The following is a 14,140-nucleotide window of genomic DNA, read 5'->3' as shown; positions in this document are numbered from 1 at the left end:
TGTTATATTTATATCCCTAACTCGGTCTCTTTCCCCTCGAATCTCGATTTTCACAAAATGGCGGCAATATTTCTGCAACTATTTACCTCCCGAAAGCTCCTCTTCACACTCTTATGCGTGCTCTTCTTACTCCCTTCTCTAGTTTTCGGAGAGTGCACCTGCGATCCTGAGGATGAAGAGCGTGACAAGGACCAAGCTCTCAGATATAAACTTGTTGCTATTGCTTCCATTCTCGTTGCTGGTGCAATTGGCGTCTCCATTCCCATTCTCGGAAAGTTTATACCGGCTTTGCGTCCCGAGATGGACATGTTCTTCGTAATCAAGGCCTTTGCAGCTGGTGTGATATTAGCCACCGGGTTCATCCACGTACTTCCCGATGCTTTTGAGACTTTGACGTCGCCGTGTCTTAGTGAGAATCCGTGGGGAAAATTTCCGTTCACGGGGTTCGTGGCCATGGTGTCCGCGATCGGAACCTTGATGGTTGATGCCTTTGCAACCTCGTATTACTCCCATCGCAGCAACGTCCAACATGGGATTGGAGACGAGGAGAAGGTCGGCAGACATGATGAGGGACATGAGGGTCACATGGACGCTCATACTCATGCAACTCATGGTCATACTCATGGTTCGGTTGCTTTGTTTCAGAATTCCGAGTCGTCGTCGGAGCTTCTTCGGCACCGAGTGATATCGCAGGTAATCTTGAATTTTGGGCATTTGTAGGTTTTAGTTCGTACAAGAACGTTGAAGATTTCAACAAAACAAGTTTTGTATAAGAGAGAAAAAAAAGAATTCTACTTTTCTTTCTTGATTAATTTCCATTCTACAACTAAGTAATAGTAAATTATGGATTTTCGTTATGGATTTTATTTTCTTATTTTTTGGTATGATCAAGAATTTGGAGTTTGCTTATTGTTTTGACTAAACTAATTTAGGTATTGGAGTTGGGAATTGTAGTTCATTCAGTCATAATAGGTATTTCCTTGGGTGCTTCTGAAAGTCCCAAGACAATAAAGCCACTTGTAGCTGCTTTAACCTTCCATCAATTTTTTGAGGGCATGGGACTTGGTGGATGCATCTCTCAGGTAAAATCGCCATTTGTACAATCTATCTATCTCTTCTGTTTTTTTTTTTTTTTTGTCAATTATATAAAATTAAATGTATAATTTCCTACTAAAATGAGTCTGTTTTCATCACAAATAATCATTCTCGTCGTAAATAATCTGTCACAAATGCTCATTTTTCTTTTTGCCTGTATATATTCCTTGATTTTTTGTTGACTCTTCATCCAAATTTGGCCCGGATGACATCCAATAAGTTTGGTTTGTCAAAGTTCTTGACTAATATTTTGGAAGGTAGTATAATTTTCCAAGCATGTCTGACTTTAATATACTCGTCTGTTGATTGTGTTCTGTTTTATCTATAACCATGAAGAAAATTTCGTAAATCAATGTTTCGGATTCTGTTTTGAATCTATTTAATAAATTGTTGTAGAATAAAAGGAGAATACGTTACAGTAAAATAGTGAAACCAGAAGGATCGAGTGACAGTCCAACTCCATGAGTTGTTTGTCTTCTATAATTGCCTTTATGTAGTAGTTGTTTCATGATCTGCGTATTGAACTGTTTTAATGACTGCCGTTAAATGGAATCCTGAAACAAAACTTACTGCAGTTGGTGGGTAAATCCCTGTTTAACATCCCTTTTTTCCTTCTGCATTTTTAGGCAAAATTCAAGAGCCAAGCTATTGCAATTATGGCGGCATTCTACTCTCTTACTACCCCAGTTGGGATTGCAATCGGAATAGGAATATCTAATGTCTATGATGAGAACAGCCCGACTGCCCTGATTGTTGAAGGTATTTTTAATGCAGCATCGGCTGGGATCTTAATCTACATGGCTCTTGTAGATCTTCTTGCAGCTGATTTTATGAGTTCAAGGATGCAAAGCAAATTGAGCCTTCAAATCATTGTAAACATATCTCTTCTTCTTGGGGCTGGTTGTATGTCTCTCTTGGCCAAATGGGCTTGAATATTTTGTCAAGTGTTCTCTCTCATTCAGCCCCTTTTTCCAGCTTTGCATCCCCCCGCATAACCACATGGGCATATAGTTCTATTGGAAAGTTCTGTCAATGAGATTATACTGATTGCTCCATCAATTTCTCCTCAATGTAAGTTACAAAATTTAACAGAGACAACGGGGATGAAAAGCAGACAACCATCCTTAACTCGTGCAAAGTTACTTGTTTATATAATAGAGTTCAATAAATTTGGTTGCATCTTTCATACATACATCACAAACGAATGACAAAATTCCCCCCGAGAACTATACACATCACAAAGAACTAGTCGGGAAGTACTTGGGCAAGTTGTAAACTTTTGACAACATATTCAGAATGCTGAATGAATTTCCAGCAATTGAAAGGGTCTTGCATTGGAATATATTGAAAGGGGCCGAGGGATAGAGACCTAAGGAGGAAGTGGTTACCATTCAAGGAAGTGGTAAGCCATAGGATCCATTGAATGGAGTGATTAGTTGATTATCGTTTACCCCAACAGCACCGAATTGACTATGACAAGACGTTAGTGCTTTGGCAAAGACGACCACCACGCAAGTGCTCGTCTCCCAAGCAACAAGCTTGACCTGCGTCGTCTGAGATGTATAGATGTAAAAATGTTTTTCTTCTTAGCGTCTCTCTACGGCGTTTCCTTGCCTCCCTACTGCATTCATGCCTCATGACTGAAACCCACAATCAAAACCAATAATTCATTCCCACATAATGAGTTGTTACAGATACTCTAATATGTACCAATTCAACATCCTGGCATTGCAAATTGTAAAGCAATTGTCTGGACCCAATTTGAACTCAACACACTACATTTTTTCAAAGAAAAAATCTTTACCATTATCCTTCGGAACACCTCTTGTTTTAACAATCCAAGGAAAGGCCAAATTACATATGGACTTATATTTCAAAAGGACTGGTCAATGATACAATTGGCTTCCCCTGGAATCATTATAAAGGGCAATAACTTCTTTCTCTCAAGTAATGTGAGATTCCATTTACAGCCTTCCATACTCAATCTGAGGTGTTACACTTGCAGTCTGAGACTCAGCAAAGAAAAAAGCCTAGGATTGTCCCAAAATGACATCAAAAGGACGTCTCGAGCTCGTAGCAGCATTACCTGAATGAGATCACAAGAGAACAAACTTTAGAAATTTCCTGTTTTGTGTGCAGAACAAATTAAAAGGATCAGATTGAGGAAATTACAAAACCACCAAGGCAAATTCATCACAACATACAAGAAGATGACGTTGACTACTTCATCATCAAGGATGTAATCCCCCACCACAAAAAGTAAGATAAATTAAAGACAACAAAGGAAGGGGAAACCAGATTTGGGTAGATATGCATATCAGACATTTTGTTAAAGGTGGTCATGGGTGCTAAATCCCACAATGGCTACTTACTATGCGAATCTGAACTATATAAATGATCTAGGACAATTTCAAATTGACTAGTTAGCGTATATGTGGCTAGTGCTTTTCCTGTATCACTGCATAATGGCATCAGATCCACTAGTAAGGCCAACTATGTGATACTGGAGCACCGTGTTAAATGGTCTTGACTAGGATGTCAGAAATTTAAAAGGGGGAGTTTGTACACCACATTCTCTCATTGGGAATAGGGATAGCCCACATTATCTAACTGATAAGAGAAATTAGGCTTTCATTAGTGATTCTACAGAAGTTTTACATTGACTGGTCTTTTGGAGTTATATTTAAAATAAACTAAGTACATAGCATATCAGAGAAGTGATGTCTTGAAATGCAAAGGATACCGAGAAAAAATGCATTGATATCGCCATGTGCCTAGAAGCATTCCTGCTACTTTACCAAAGGACAATGCCAAGCTACCACGGCAGACGCAGACAGGGGTCTGAGAATATCACGGCTGTTGGAATAATAACCAATATTGACCTTTTATTGTATTATAAAAAGTTAGAAAATGATTGCTTACTTATCAAAAAACGAGTTAAAGCTCTATGAAAAGTATCCTCTCAGCTAAATGTCCATATAATGCAAAGAGGAACTGGCCCCAGATCCAAATCTTAAGCTTTTCTTGGGGACGAAATATCCTATCCAAAATACAAACACTTCCGTCACAGTCTGAGAGACGACCAAAAGCATTCCAACTAAATTGAAGAATTGAAGACTAAACCACAATGCTCCAGCCACATCACAATGTAAAAGATCACTCACCACCTCACCTTGATTCTTAAACATGAACAATCCCCAATGAGTTTCCCTTTTTCTCAAGTTCTTACCTATCAAGTTCTTTGCACCAACTACTTGCGGAGGACCTGTGCACCCCCAAAATTAGTCAGGACACTGTTCCTAGACACTCGGTGCCAATAAAAAAAAAAAAAGGTTCTTTGCACCTCTGGACACCGAACGTTCTTCCATTGAAAACAAACCACTAGCGGCTCTCTAAGAGCCTCATAGAAAGAATAAACCTACAACATTCCATTCTTAGAGAGCCTCCAACACATACTATCTTCACCAATACCTAAGGGAAGATTACTACATGATAACCTCAAGCATGTCAACTGTCTCAAGCATCCCACATCCTACAAAGATATCAGAAATGTAATATTCCAACGTCAAGCTTCTTCATTAGATATTCCAAACTGTAATGCGACTGAACGGTCCTTGTCCATCTATCGATAACAAGTCCAAAAATCAACCTTCAATGTAGCATCACCACACCAAATATCATACAAAACCAACTTAGACCTTGTACTCTTCCAAATACTCATACTACACGATCTTATCATATCTGCTAAAGGCCACTCACCCCATGTCTCCCCATGCTTCACCGAAATAGCCTGCCTTAAAAAATGTTCACATTTCATCCATATTGCCACAACCGTTTACCTAAATATTGACCTTTGCAAGACAGAAGTGAGTTATGCATAGTATATGTTACATGTTTATGTTAGTATAAGTATTAAGTCTGCATGCTTTCAAGAAACCCTATGTTTATTATGTTTACTGTATGATGAACTACTTATTGAGTATTTGACTCATTTTGGTTGTTTACTTTTTATGTTTTTAAAATGTCCATGTAAAAAAGATAGTGTTGATGAGCTGATGGCTAGGCATAGATCATGTGTCAAGGGATTTTCAGACTTACTTTTCTTTTTTATAAGTAAGAAATAATTTATTAAAAGCGAATGAAATAGGCAAAGCCCACGTACACAAGAAGTATACAAAAGAAAACACTTAAATACATTCTAAGAAACCCCTAGGGATTGGCTCAAGTGGTAAAGGCCTTGGGCTTGGGGGTATCCATATTCCACCCCCAAGGTTTAGGTTGCGTTTGGTTGCAAGACTCAGCTAAACTCAGCTGAGCTCAGTCTAATTTTAAGCTGAGTCTAACATCCAAACACTTAACTCTCAAATTACTAAACTCATCTCAACTCAAAACCTTCTTACACGTGGGACCCACAACCTTTTTCAACTTAACACATCTTTATATGTGAAACCCACAAAATTTTTCAACTTCCCATAAAAAGTACTAAACTCATCTTAATATCTAAACACACTTTAAACTCAGTTTAGATGGGCCCCACATAACTCCCTCCACTACTCAACTCACTACTATTCATAAAGAGTTGAACTCAGTTCACTACTATTCATAAAGAACTGAGCTCAACTCAATATCCAAACGTAGCCTTAAGGTTCAAATCCACTTGGGTGCAAATAATCTCTAGGAGCCATTGGACTGAGGGATTTTTCCCTTGAATTACCTGTGATGTACTTGCGGTAAACTCCATGTCGAGAGCCTGTGCACCCCTGGGATTAGTCGGGACGTTGTTCCCGCACACCCGGTGCCAATCAAAAAAAAGAAAGACAAATCTTCTGTTGTCCCTGATTTTCATACTTAGTTAATAAGTGTCTTTTCTTTTAATTAAAAGATCAATTTTAAATTTTCTTGCTGAGACTATTTTTTATATTTTTTTGGAATTTCTTTTCTATAAATTAGGCATTTTTATTATGTTGGGTATCTTTACCGGGAACAGTTACGGAAGTACGTAACACTCCTAACTTACAGGAATGGGGTGTTACAGTGACTTACCTTGGTAAATTCCTTTTAGTTGAAATTGAAGTAGTTTATCCAGCAAACAGAGTTTAGTCCTCCCTGCCATCAACAAGTACAACCTCTATCAACAAGGAATGAGCAGTAACCCTAGGACAATCTGCTTCAGATAATATGCTAACATGGCTCAGCAAACCAGCAGAGTTCCAACTCCATCACAGTTGGACAGACTAAATGTACCATGAAGTTCAAATCATCACCAGCACAAGCCAAATGACTCAACAGCCACTAACCAATTCAATTACCTAGCTAGCTGCCTCCAGTTCAGTAAACCACATAGCAGTCAAGTTTCCATTTATATCCCAGTAATGCCAATGAATTCTGAGATCTCATCTGTATTGGAAGCAAGACAAGGCCTATACCCAGCATCTTTCATCTCCGTAGCCAAAATCTTTAAAATACTATATACCGCACCACATTGAGGGTGCTTTCTATCCCTCGACACGAAACTGTTCACAAAACCAGCAGTCCAAATCCAACTACATCCTGTCTCCTTCCTCAAACCTTTTTCCCTCATTTGTTTCCTCAATTTATCGACATCTCCCCAGTTTCCTTCCTCTGCATACATATTTGAAAGCAAAACATGGTAGCCTGTCATGCCATTTTCCCTCTCCATTTCAAGCAGCTTGTCAGCAACAAGTCTTCCCAGTTCAAAGTGTTTATAAATTCTGCATGCCCCAAGAAGTGATCCCCAAATTTCCATCACGTTGCCCTCTTCGCCCAATCCTTTGACAAACTCATAAGCTTCAACAACCCTTCCAGCCCTCCCTAACATATCTGCAACACAACAATAGTGCTCTGTTGACGGCTGAATATTATATTCTTTTTCCATAGACTCGTATATTTTAAGTCCTTCGGCAACCAAACCAGCATAACTACAAGCAGACATGACAGCTACAACGGTAATAGCATCAGGTTCAATACCAGATCCCTGCATTGAATGAAACAAAGAGAGAGCACTGTTGGCCATCCCATGCTGACCAAAGCCCAATATCATTGTGGTGCATGTCACAGAATTCTTCTCAGGTATCCTAACAAACACATTTTCAGCATAGCTGACTGAACCAGATTTGGAGTACATATCAACCAAAGCAGTTCCCACAAAGACATTTTGGTCTAGATGGTGGCGAGTGCAGAATCCATGGAGCTGCTTCCCCAAATCTATCCTTCCCATAGGATTACAAGCTGGGAGAACTGATGCTATTGTTACAGCATTGGGTATTATATCCTGCTCGAGCATCTGCCTAAAGACAACAAAAGCTTCTTCAATCAGACCATTTTGTGTGTACCCAGCAATCATAGCATTCCATGTGGCCTGGTCTTTATCATGTGTAAAGTTTTTCTCAAACAGTAGTTGTGCAGTCCTAACTGAACCAGATTTCGCATACATATCTACCAGATAACTCTCCATTCCCTCAAATTGTATTCCATGCCTAGTAAGATAAGCATGGGCCTGCTTCCCGATATCCTTGTTTCTAAGATTTGATGCTGCTGAAAGAAGAGCTGTTACTGTTATGGAATCAATCGCAAGCCCTTGCTTCTGCATCTCATAGACAAGCATCAACCCTTCCTCGTCGAATCCATTCTGCACAAAAGCAGAAACCATAGTGTTCCATGAAACAACATCCCTTTCTACCATATTATGAAAAATTTTGAATGAAGTCTCAACGGAGTTGCACCTTGAATACATGACAATAATTGCATTCAGTATGATAACAGGTAACGCTGATAGATTTTTAAGTATAAAAGCATGTAACTGTTGAGCCAATCTCAAGAGCTGCAGCTGCGAAACTGCGGTCAAAGCTGAAAGAAAAGTTACATCGTCGAGAACAGCATGTTCTGATTCAATGGCCTGAATGAAGAGATTGATTCCTTCAATAGGACAGTTATTCTGAACATACCCACCAATCATAGTGTTCCAAACTTCCGTATTCCTCTCCACACAACAATCAAATATCACTTTGGCCATATCAAGGCAGCCAAGCTCGGAATACATGAATATAGCTGAACTCACAACGAACAAGTCACTGACATATTCACTTCCCAACTTAAGGATCATTCCATAAAGAGTATTTGCATTCTCAAAGTCTCCTAACTTTGAAAGAGCCGGAAAAACATTAACAAAACTCACTGCACTCGGTTGTATTCCCATTTTTGTCATCGCCCTAAACAGCTTAACTGCTTCTATATATCGCTCTGTCTTTACATACCACGACATCATAGTATTCCATGCAATCACATTTCTTTTACGCATTGTATCAAACACTTTACGTACTAAATCATACCTGGAATATTCAGACCCAATGCAATAAGAGATTTCGTCGTCGGCTGTGCTCAAACACGTGGAGTACATGTTCAGAAGTGAATTAAACACTATCCTACTGGGATTCGATTGGCACCGAATAAAATGGCAATGAACGGCTTTACCAAACTTTAAACTGCGTGTTTCGGCACAGGCTTTGAGAGTGGAAGAGTAAGTGTAGGAATCGCATTTGGTGGCTAGAGATGAATTTTTCATCTGGGTGTAGAGAAAAAGAGCTTCATATGGCATGTTGTTACAGATAAAACCAATAATGATCGTGTTCCAGAGAACGGTGGTTGGTTTGGGAATTGTGTCTAGCAGTTGACGTGCAAGATGGGGTTGTCCTTCTTTGCAGAGTTTGCTGAGGCGGGAGCGAATGGTGGGGGTTTTTATGGGCTGTACAATTGGTTGTGAGGTTGTTAGGGAAAGGTGAGTGCTGGTGTTGGGGGCGTAAGTGGGAATTGAAAGGGTGGAGGAGAGCGGGAGAGGAAGACCAGACGTCATTGTGAGTTATTCTGCTGGCCTTTCCTCCCGGTTTCCCTAGTGAGGATATTGTCTGGCTGCAACGGTTGGTTTATAACAGGCTGCGGGTTTTGTTGTCCAGTCCGATCTTTTATTATTATATTATTAAATATATCTCTCACACTTTTTTTTATATTAAATTTATGCTTGAATGTGGGACCTGGTTTGTAAGTAGAAAAAGTACAGACAAGAAGTTCGCTCGATTGTCACTCGACTTGACGCTCAAGCGAAACTCAATCCGTGAGTTCGCTCTAGGTGTGCTCGACAGTGAGCTCGAGCAAAGTACTAACCCTAGTGTTCGCTTGAACAGCGCTCAACAGACTGCTTGAGCCAATGCTTTATTGGCTATTCACTCGAGACGCACTCGACACCCGCTCAAGCTCTTAACCAAGTTTTGTCATTTAGGATTTCTAGCATCATTTTCACTATTTGTGTGTGTGTGTGTAATGTTTGTTTATTTGGGAGTACGTTCAACAAATCAAAGTGAACAAAAGAGACAAAGGTGTGAGAGCATATTAAGGGAGTGAAAAAGTACTAAAAAGTGAGAGTTTAGATTGTGTGAGTAGAGTAACACTCTTTTAACTCATTGTATGTGATTGTAATCTCCTCTGGAATAAAATTCCCTGTAGGTTTATGGACATAGGCACGTTGTCCAACCACATTAATTTTGTTTCGCGCGAGTCTTTGTTTTTATTTTAAAATAGAGTACTACTACATTCACAAAGGGTTATATAAAAGCAATTCTACAAACTGATATGGTTTTATATGATCCATTAGATCTAATTTATCATAAAAATAACTTTAAAATCTGACGAATTACATTAAGTCACCTCAGTTTGTGAGATTGTTTTTGTGTAATCCTTTTATAGTTAAAGTATTTCTCTTTAAAATATTATTTGAATATAATTTTTAATATTTTTTTTTTGTTTTAAAATTTGAAAAAATTGTATTATTTTTATATTTTGTTTGGAAGTCTGGAAAAATTATAATGATTAGATAAAAAAATTAAAGAATTAAAATTGGAAAAATGTTTTATGTTTAAGTGATATTTAAAAAGAAAATTATAAAAAAAAAAAAAATCGATAAGATAAGTCTAAGTGCCCAAACATAGCCTAAAGAACTTAGGCAACTTCAGGAATTTGAACACCCATGTCACTTGTGAAAGAGGATAAATGTCATCAAATGATAAAGTTGATCACCATCTTAAATTTGTATTATTATTGTTAATAAAATTATTAGATTTTCAAGTCAATGCGTAGAATATACCATTCATATAATTTAAATGGTAAAATTTAATTGGTAAGATTTATCAATTTCAAATCAAATTATGTTAGTATTTGCATTAGTAACGACCGCTAGGTATTGCAACCATATTTTCAGGCTCATCCAATGAAAATACTAACAGAGCATACTCTCAGGAGAATATTACAAAAGCCAGACAGTGCAAGAAGATTTGTCACATGGTCAATAAAACTCAGTGAGTTTAATATCGACTATGTGCCCGGGAGTAAAGTAAAGGGGCAAGTCCTAGCGAATTTTATTTTGAATTCATTAGTTTCCTAACGGATACCGAAGTGGCACTTCCCAGCCAACCTTGGTTAGTATTCGTTGACGGATCTGCCTGCCAAATGGGAGGAGGTATAAGGATCTACATTATCGGAGAGGCGGAACAAGAGTACTATTATATGATCACGCTTACTTTCAAAACCACCAATAACGAAACCAAGTATAAGGCCCTAATAGCGAGACTCTAAATTGCAAAAACTCTAGGTGCCAGAGAGATTGAAGTCAAGTTAGACTCCCAAATAGTGGTAAATCAAGTAACTCGGGTGTATGCCACGAAAGGGAGAAGCTAAAGAAATATCTAAATCGAGTGCTAGAAATCTGCGACCAACTTGCTTATTTTAATCTTGAGTAGATACCAAGGGCAGATAACGCAATAGCAAACAGGCTAGTCAAAGCCACTACTGCAAGAGATGAAATGGACATACCTTAGGGGTACAAAGGAGGGTGATAAAGATCCCAGCAATCAGATGTAGGTAAACCACATAGGGCCCACAATGCCAAAGTGAGTCAAGGAAATATTAGAATACTTGGACCCCGGCGAGCTCTCGAAAGGGAAGGAGGCAGCAAAGAAAGTTAGAAGGAATGAAGCACGATTTGTCAAGATTGATGGAATCCTTAAGAGAGGGGCGGCAAAAATCCTTTACAAGAAGGGCTTTGTCGCCCCTCTGTTAAGGTGCATCTCGCTTGAAGAAGCACATTATGTCTTGGTAGAAATATATAAAGGCGTTTATGGCAACCATTCTGGTGGAAAGGCTTTGGCCAAATGCCCTAAGAGATGCCAAACAATTTGCAAAGAAGTGCATCAAATGCCAAGTTTATGCCCCCGTCCCACATTGTCCACCCGAGAAGCTATTCTCCATCACTGCCATGTGGCCGTTTTCTCAATGGGGAGTTGACCTGGTCAGCCCTTTCCCACTAAGGAAGGGAGGGGTAAAGCATATAGTCGTCGCTGTGGACAATTTCACAAAGTGGGTGAAGGCAAAGCCTCATACAACCATAACGACAAAAGCCATCACCAAATTTTTGTGGAAGAACATCGTTTGCAGGTTTGACATTCTCAATAGCATAATCTCCAACAACGAGAAACAGTTTGACTAGAACATTACAAGAATGGTCTAAGGAGTTGGCCATCCAAGTCAAATACTCATCACAAAGACACCCACAAGCCAACAGACAGGTAGAGTCAACAAATAAATCCCTACTCGGGATCTTAAAGAAGAAGTTCACGGACAAAAAATGAGAATGAGCGAAGGAGCCCCCTGGAGTACTATGGGCCTATAGGACAACTAAATCTTCTCAGCTAGTAGCCGATTGATTTCCTTCTTGGCAAAAACCCCAAACATTCGCTGGCACGCACCTTTGATTCCAAATGGGCATGATCACCCATGATACAAGTCACCAAGTCATCCATGCCCTACAAAACACAAAGACCCAGTAAGATATAAGCCATATGCGAAAAAGGGAACCACAACTAAACTAACAATGGCTCAAATTGGAGACAACAAATTTCTTAGGCGCTAAGAAATCTCTACCACTGCTCCATCCTGAGGAGGGGAGCACAAGTGAGAATACCCCTCAGCCCCTCCTGATGTGGTTTGTTGCCCCTTCGTATGGCTCTTCCCAAAAGATGCATCAAAGGCATAGGAGAGGTGGCTGGAACTTCAATCATCTCATGTACGAACGCACCCTGGTCTGTGGGGGTGACAAATTCAAAATCTCCCTTGGCTCCACCTCCATCTCTTGTCTCCCCCTCTTCCACTACATCTTCCCTAGACGGCCCACCCCTCCTTCCCTAAGGGTTGAAAAATCTACGTTACCACCAAAGGAGGAGGGGGAAGGGGAGAGAATGGAGACTCTTTCATGGTCGATAGGTGGGGTTTCAACCCAGAATGGTTCCAGGAAGGGAACTTAGAGTGGAGGCTTGGTCCCCTTGATCATTGAGGTTGCCTTTCGTGGACAAAGCATCCACGACATTACTCTAGGCACCACTAGTAGTAGGGGTCATAGCTTCAGATGCCGAAACCCCAGCTATGCCCAAAGAAAAGGCGTCGTATATGTCAGTCGCAAACTCCCCGCCATTTGGGGTTGAAGCGGAGATAGGAGAGAAGTGAATTCGAAAGGGGGTGTATGCATCGAGTATAACCCCTTAGGGGGAAAATCAAAGCCAAACGTTGTAGTCAAGTCGACAAAAGCTTGACCCTTGAGCACATCAAGGTCGTTGAGCCCAGATGCAGGCAACAACACATGTACAGGAGAAGAAGAGGGTGTCTCACTCCCATTAGTTGGGTTGGCACCAAAAACCATGGCTCCCTCTAGCCCCACATCATCGATAACATCAAAATCAACGACCACCTTTGCCCCCGTGTCTTTAGTTACACATTCGGCATCTCCAATACGGCGAATGCGTTTTTTAGGAGCCCCATAAGGGGGAAGCATGTCTCTTTTTTTAAGTATGTGTCATGGCCTTTAGTTTACACCTCCTAACATGGGAACAATTGGGCCACAAGGAATCAGTCGATATTGGCGGGAGTCAAAAGCTTCTCAGTCCATAGGGCGCCCTCATTGTCTTTGGCCCAGTTAAGGACTATGTTGACATGAGAACATTCTCGATTAGTTAGGTCTATTAAAATCTTTTTATCATCAGGGACTTTGCCCCAATTTGCCCAAATGGGGAAGTCCCAAATGTTCATTTCTAGTGCAGGAAATTTTCAGGCTCCACCAGAAAGAAAGAAAAATTTCCTTTGCCACTGTTTGGTATTTGAATGGCGGATTTCAAATGCCATCAGGAGTTGTGAGTGAACACGAAATTTACAAATGTTACCTGACAATCCCTTCACAGAATAGAATGATATGAATTCTCAAGTAGTCAGATCTAGGTACATCTCCCCTAGAGGTTCCAAAACCATGCGGAACACCACGCAAAAACACATAAGCACACGTCACGTATGTGAATGAAGTTGAGCAGGGGCTAATCAAAGGAAATCAAGCACATCATGAACGAGACAGATGTATGGAAGATGCAAGTTGTGCGCTAGGGCACAAACTGGGAGAGCAACCCTCCCTGAAAAGCCTTCCTCATTGATGGAAGGGTGAGGACCACAATATCAGGGATGTGATATGTGGTCTTCAACTTGGTCAAGTCTCGGTCGACAAGTGTAGAGTGCCATGTTAACCCTTCAAAGAAAGGTAGAATGTGACTGTCAGATGATTCCGTCATAGAATGGGAAGAAACCCTCGCTGGGGTCAGGGCAGAAGATTGGCTGGGAACACGAGAAGAGCCATGATGAGCCATTATTGTGTATACTGAAAGAAGTGAGGTCGAAATGATGGAAGATAGCGAGTCTTTTTCTTTTGAAACCTGAAGTTCAGGAAGGAAGGGAAACAAGAAGAGGAAATGATGCAAGAAGGTAAAAGAAACGAAAAGGCAATGATGAAAGGATTCTTGGGAAGATGAAAGGATGGCAGTGCAGTCTATTATCATTTTGAATAAAAGAAAAATAATGAATAAAAGTGCGGGAATAGTTACAGATGACGTAGGCCACATCTTTGACATGATGAGAAGTTGAATTTGCCCATGCCCACACCTTAGCT

The 14,140-nt window shown here is 40.1% G+C and overlaps 2 protein-coding genes across 5 annotated transcripts; one reads left to right on the top strand and one right to left on the bottom strand.

Annotated features, from left to right (window-relative positions):
- Nucleotides 1-13: 13 nt before the first annotated feature.
- LOC121249915 (zinc transporter 5-like) lies at nt 14-2,150 on the top strand. Its single transcript, XM_041148774.1, has 3 exons — nt 14-693; nt 933-1,082; nt 1,722-2,150. Exons 1-3 carry the CDS (start codon nt 58-60, stop codon nt 2,025-2,027), a joined length of 1,092 nt encoding a protein of 363 aa, XP_041004708.1. The 5' UTR covers nt 14-57; the 3' UTR covers nt 2,028-2,150.
- A 55-nt stretch (nt 2,151-2,205) lies between these two features.
- LOC121249914 (pentatricopeptide repeat-containing protein At3g22150, chloroplastic) lies at nt 2,206-9,050 on the bottom strand. Of its 4 annotated transcripts, XM_041148772.1 has the most exons (3): nt 6,405-9,050; nt 6,139-6,259; nt 2,751-3,181 (listed from the first exon to the last, which is right to left on the bottom strand). In XM_041148772.1, the coding sequence occupies exon 1, from the start codon at nt 8,963-8,965 to the stop codon at nt 6,455-6,457; it is 2,511 nt and encodes an 836-aa protein (XP_041004706.1). In that variant the 5' UTR covers nt 8,966-9,050; the 3' UTR covers nt 2,751-3,181; nt 6,139-6,259; nt 6,405-6,454. The 4 variants fall into 4 exon arrangements, with proteins under 4 accessions (XP_041004705.1, XP_041004706.1, XP_041004704.1 ...); XM_041148771.1 differs by lacking the exon at nt 2,751-3,181 and adding an exon at nt 2,206-2,648 and having other exon boundaries at nt 6,139-9,050; XM_041148770.1 differs by having other exon boundaries at nt 6,139-9,050.
- Nucleotides 9,051-14,140: the final 5,090 nt, after the last annotated feature.

Source organism: Juglans microcarpa x Juglans regia, chromosome 2D, assembly GCF_004785595.1.
Source record: "Juglans microcarpa x Juglans regia isolate MS1-56 chromosome 2D, Jm3101_v1.0, whole genome shotgun sequence".
NCBI lineage: Eukaryota > Viridiplantae > Streptophyta > Magnoliopsida > Fagales > Juglandaceae > Juglans > Juglans microcarpa x Juglans regia.
This window is presented reverse-complemented; position numbering and strand designations above follow the sequence as displayed.

What these genes read in the sequence shown, in the direction of transcription:
- LOC121249915 (XM_041148774.1), top strand. Translation starts at nt 58, where the DNA reads ATGGCGGCAATATTTCTGCAACTATTTACCTCCCGAAAGCTCCTCTTC. An exon ending in GGCACCGAGTGATATCGCAG is followed by an intron (nt 694 to 932) that starts GTAATCTTGAAT and finishes AAACTAATTTAG; the next exon opens with GTATTGGAGTTGGGAATTGT. An exon ending in TTGGTGGATGCATCTCTCAG is followed by an intron (nt 1,083 to 1,721) that starts GTAAAATCGCCA and finishes CTGCATTTTTAG; the next exon opens with GCAAAATTCAAGAGCCAAGC.
- LOC121249914 (XM_041148771.1), bottom strand. Translation starts at nt 8,965, where the DNA reads ATGACGTCTGGTCTTCCTCTCCCGCTCTCCTCCACCCTTTCAATTCCC.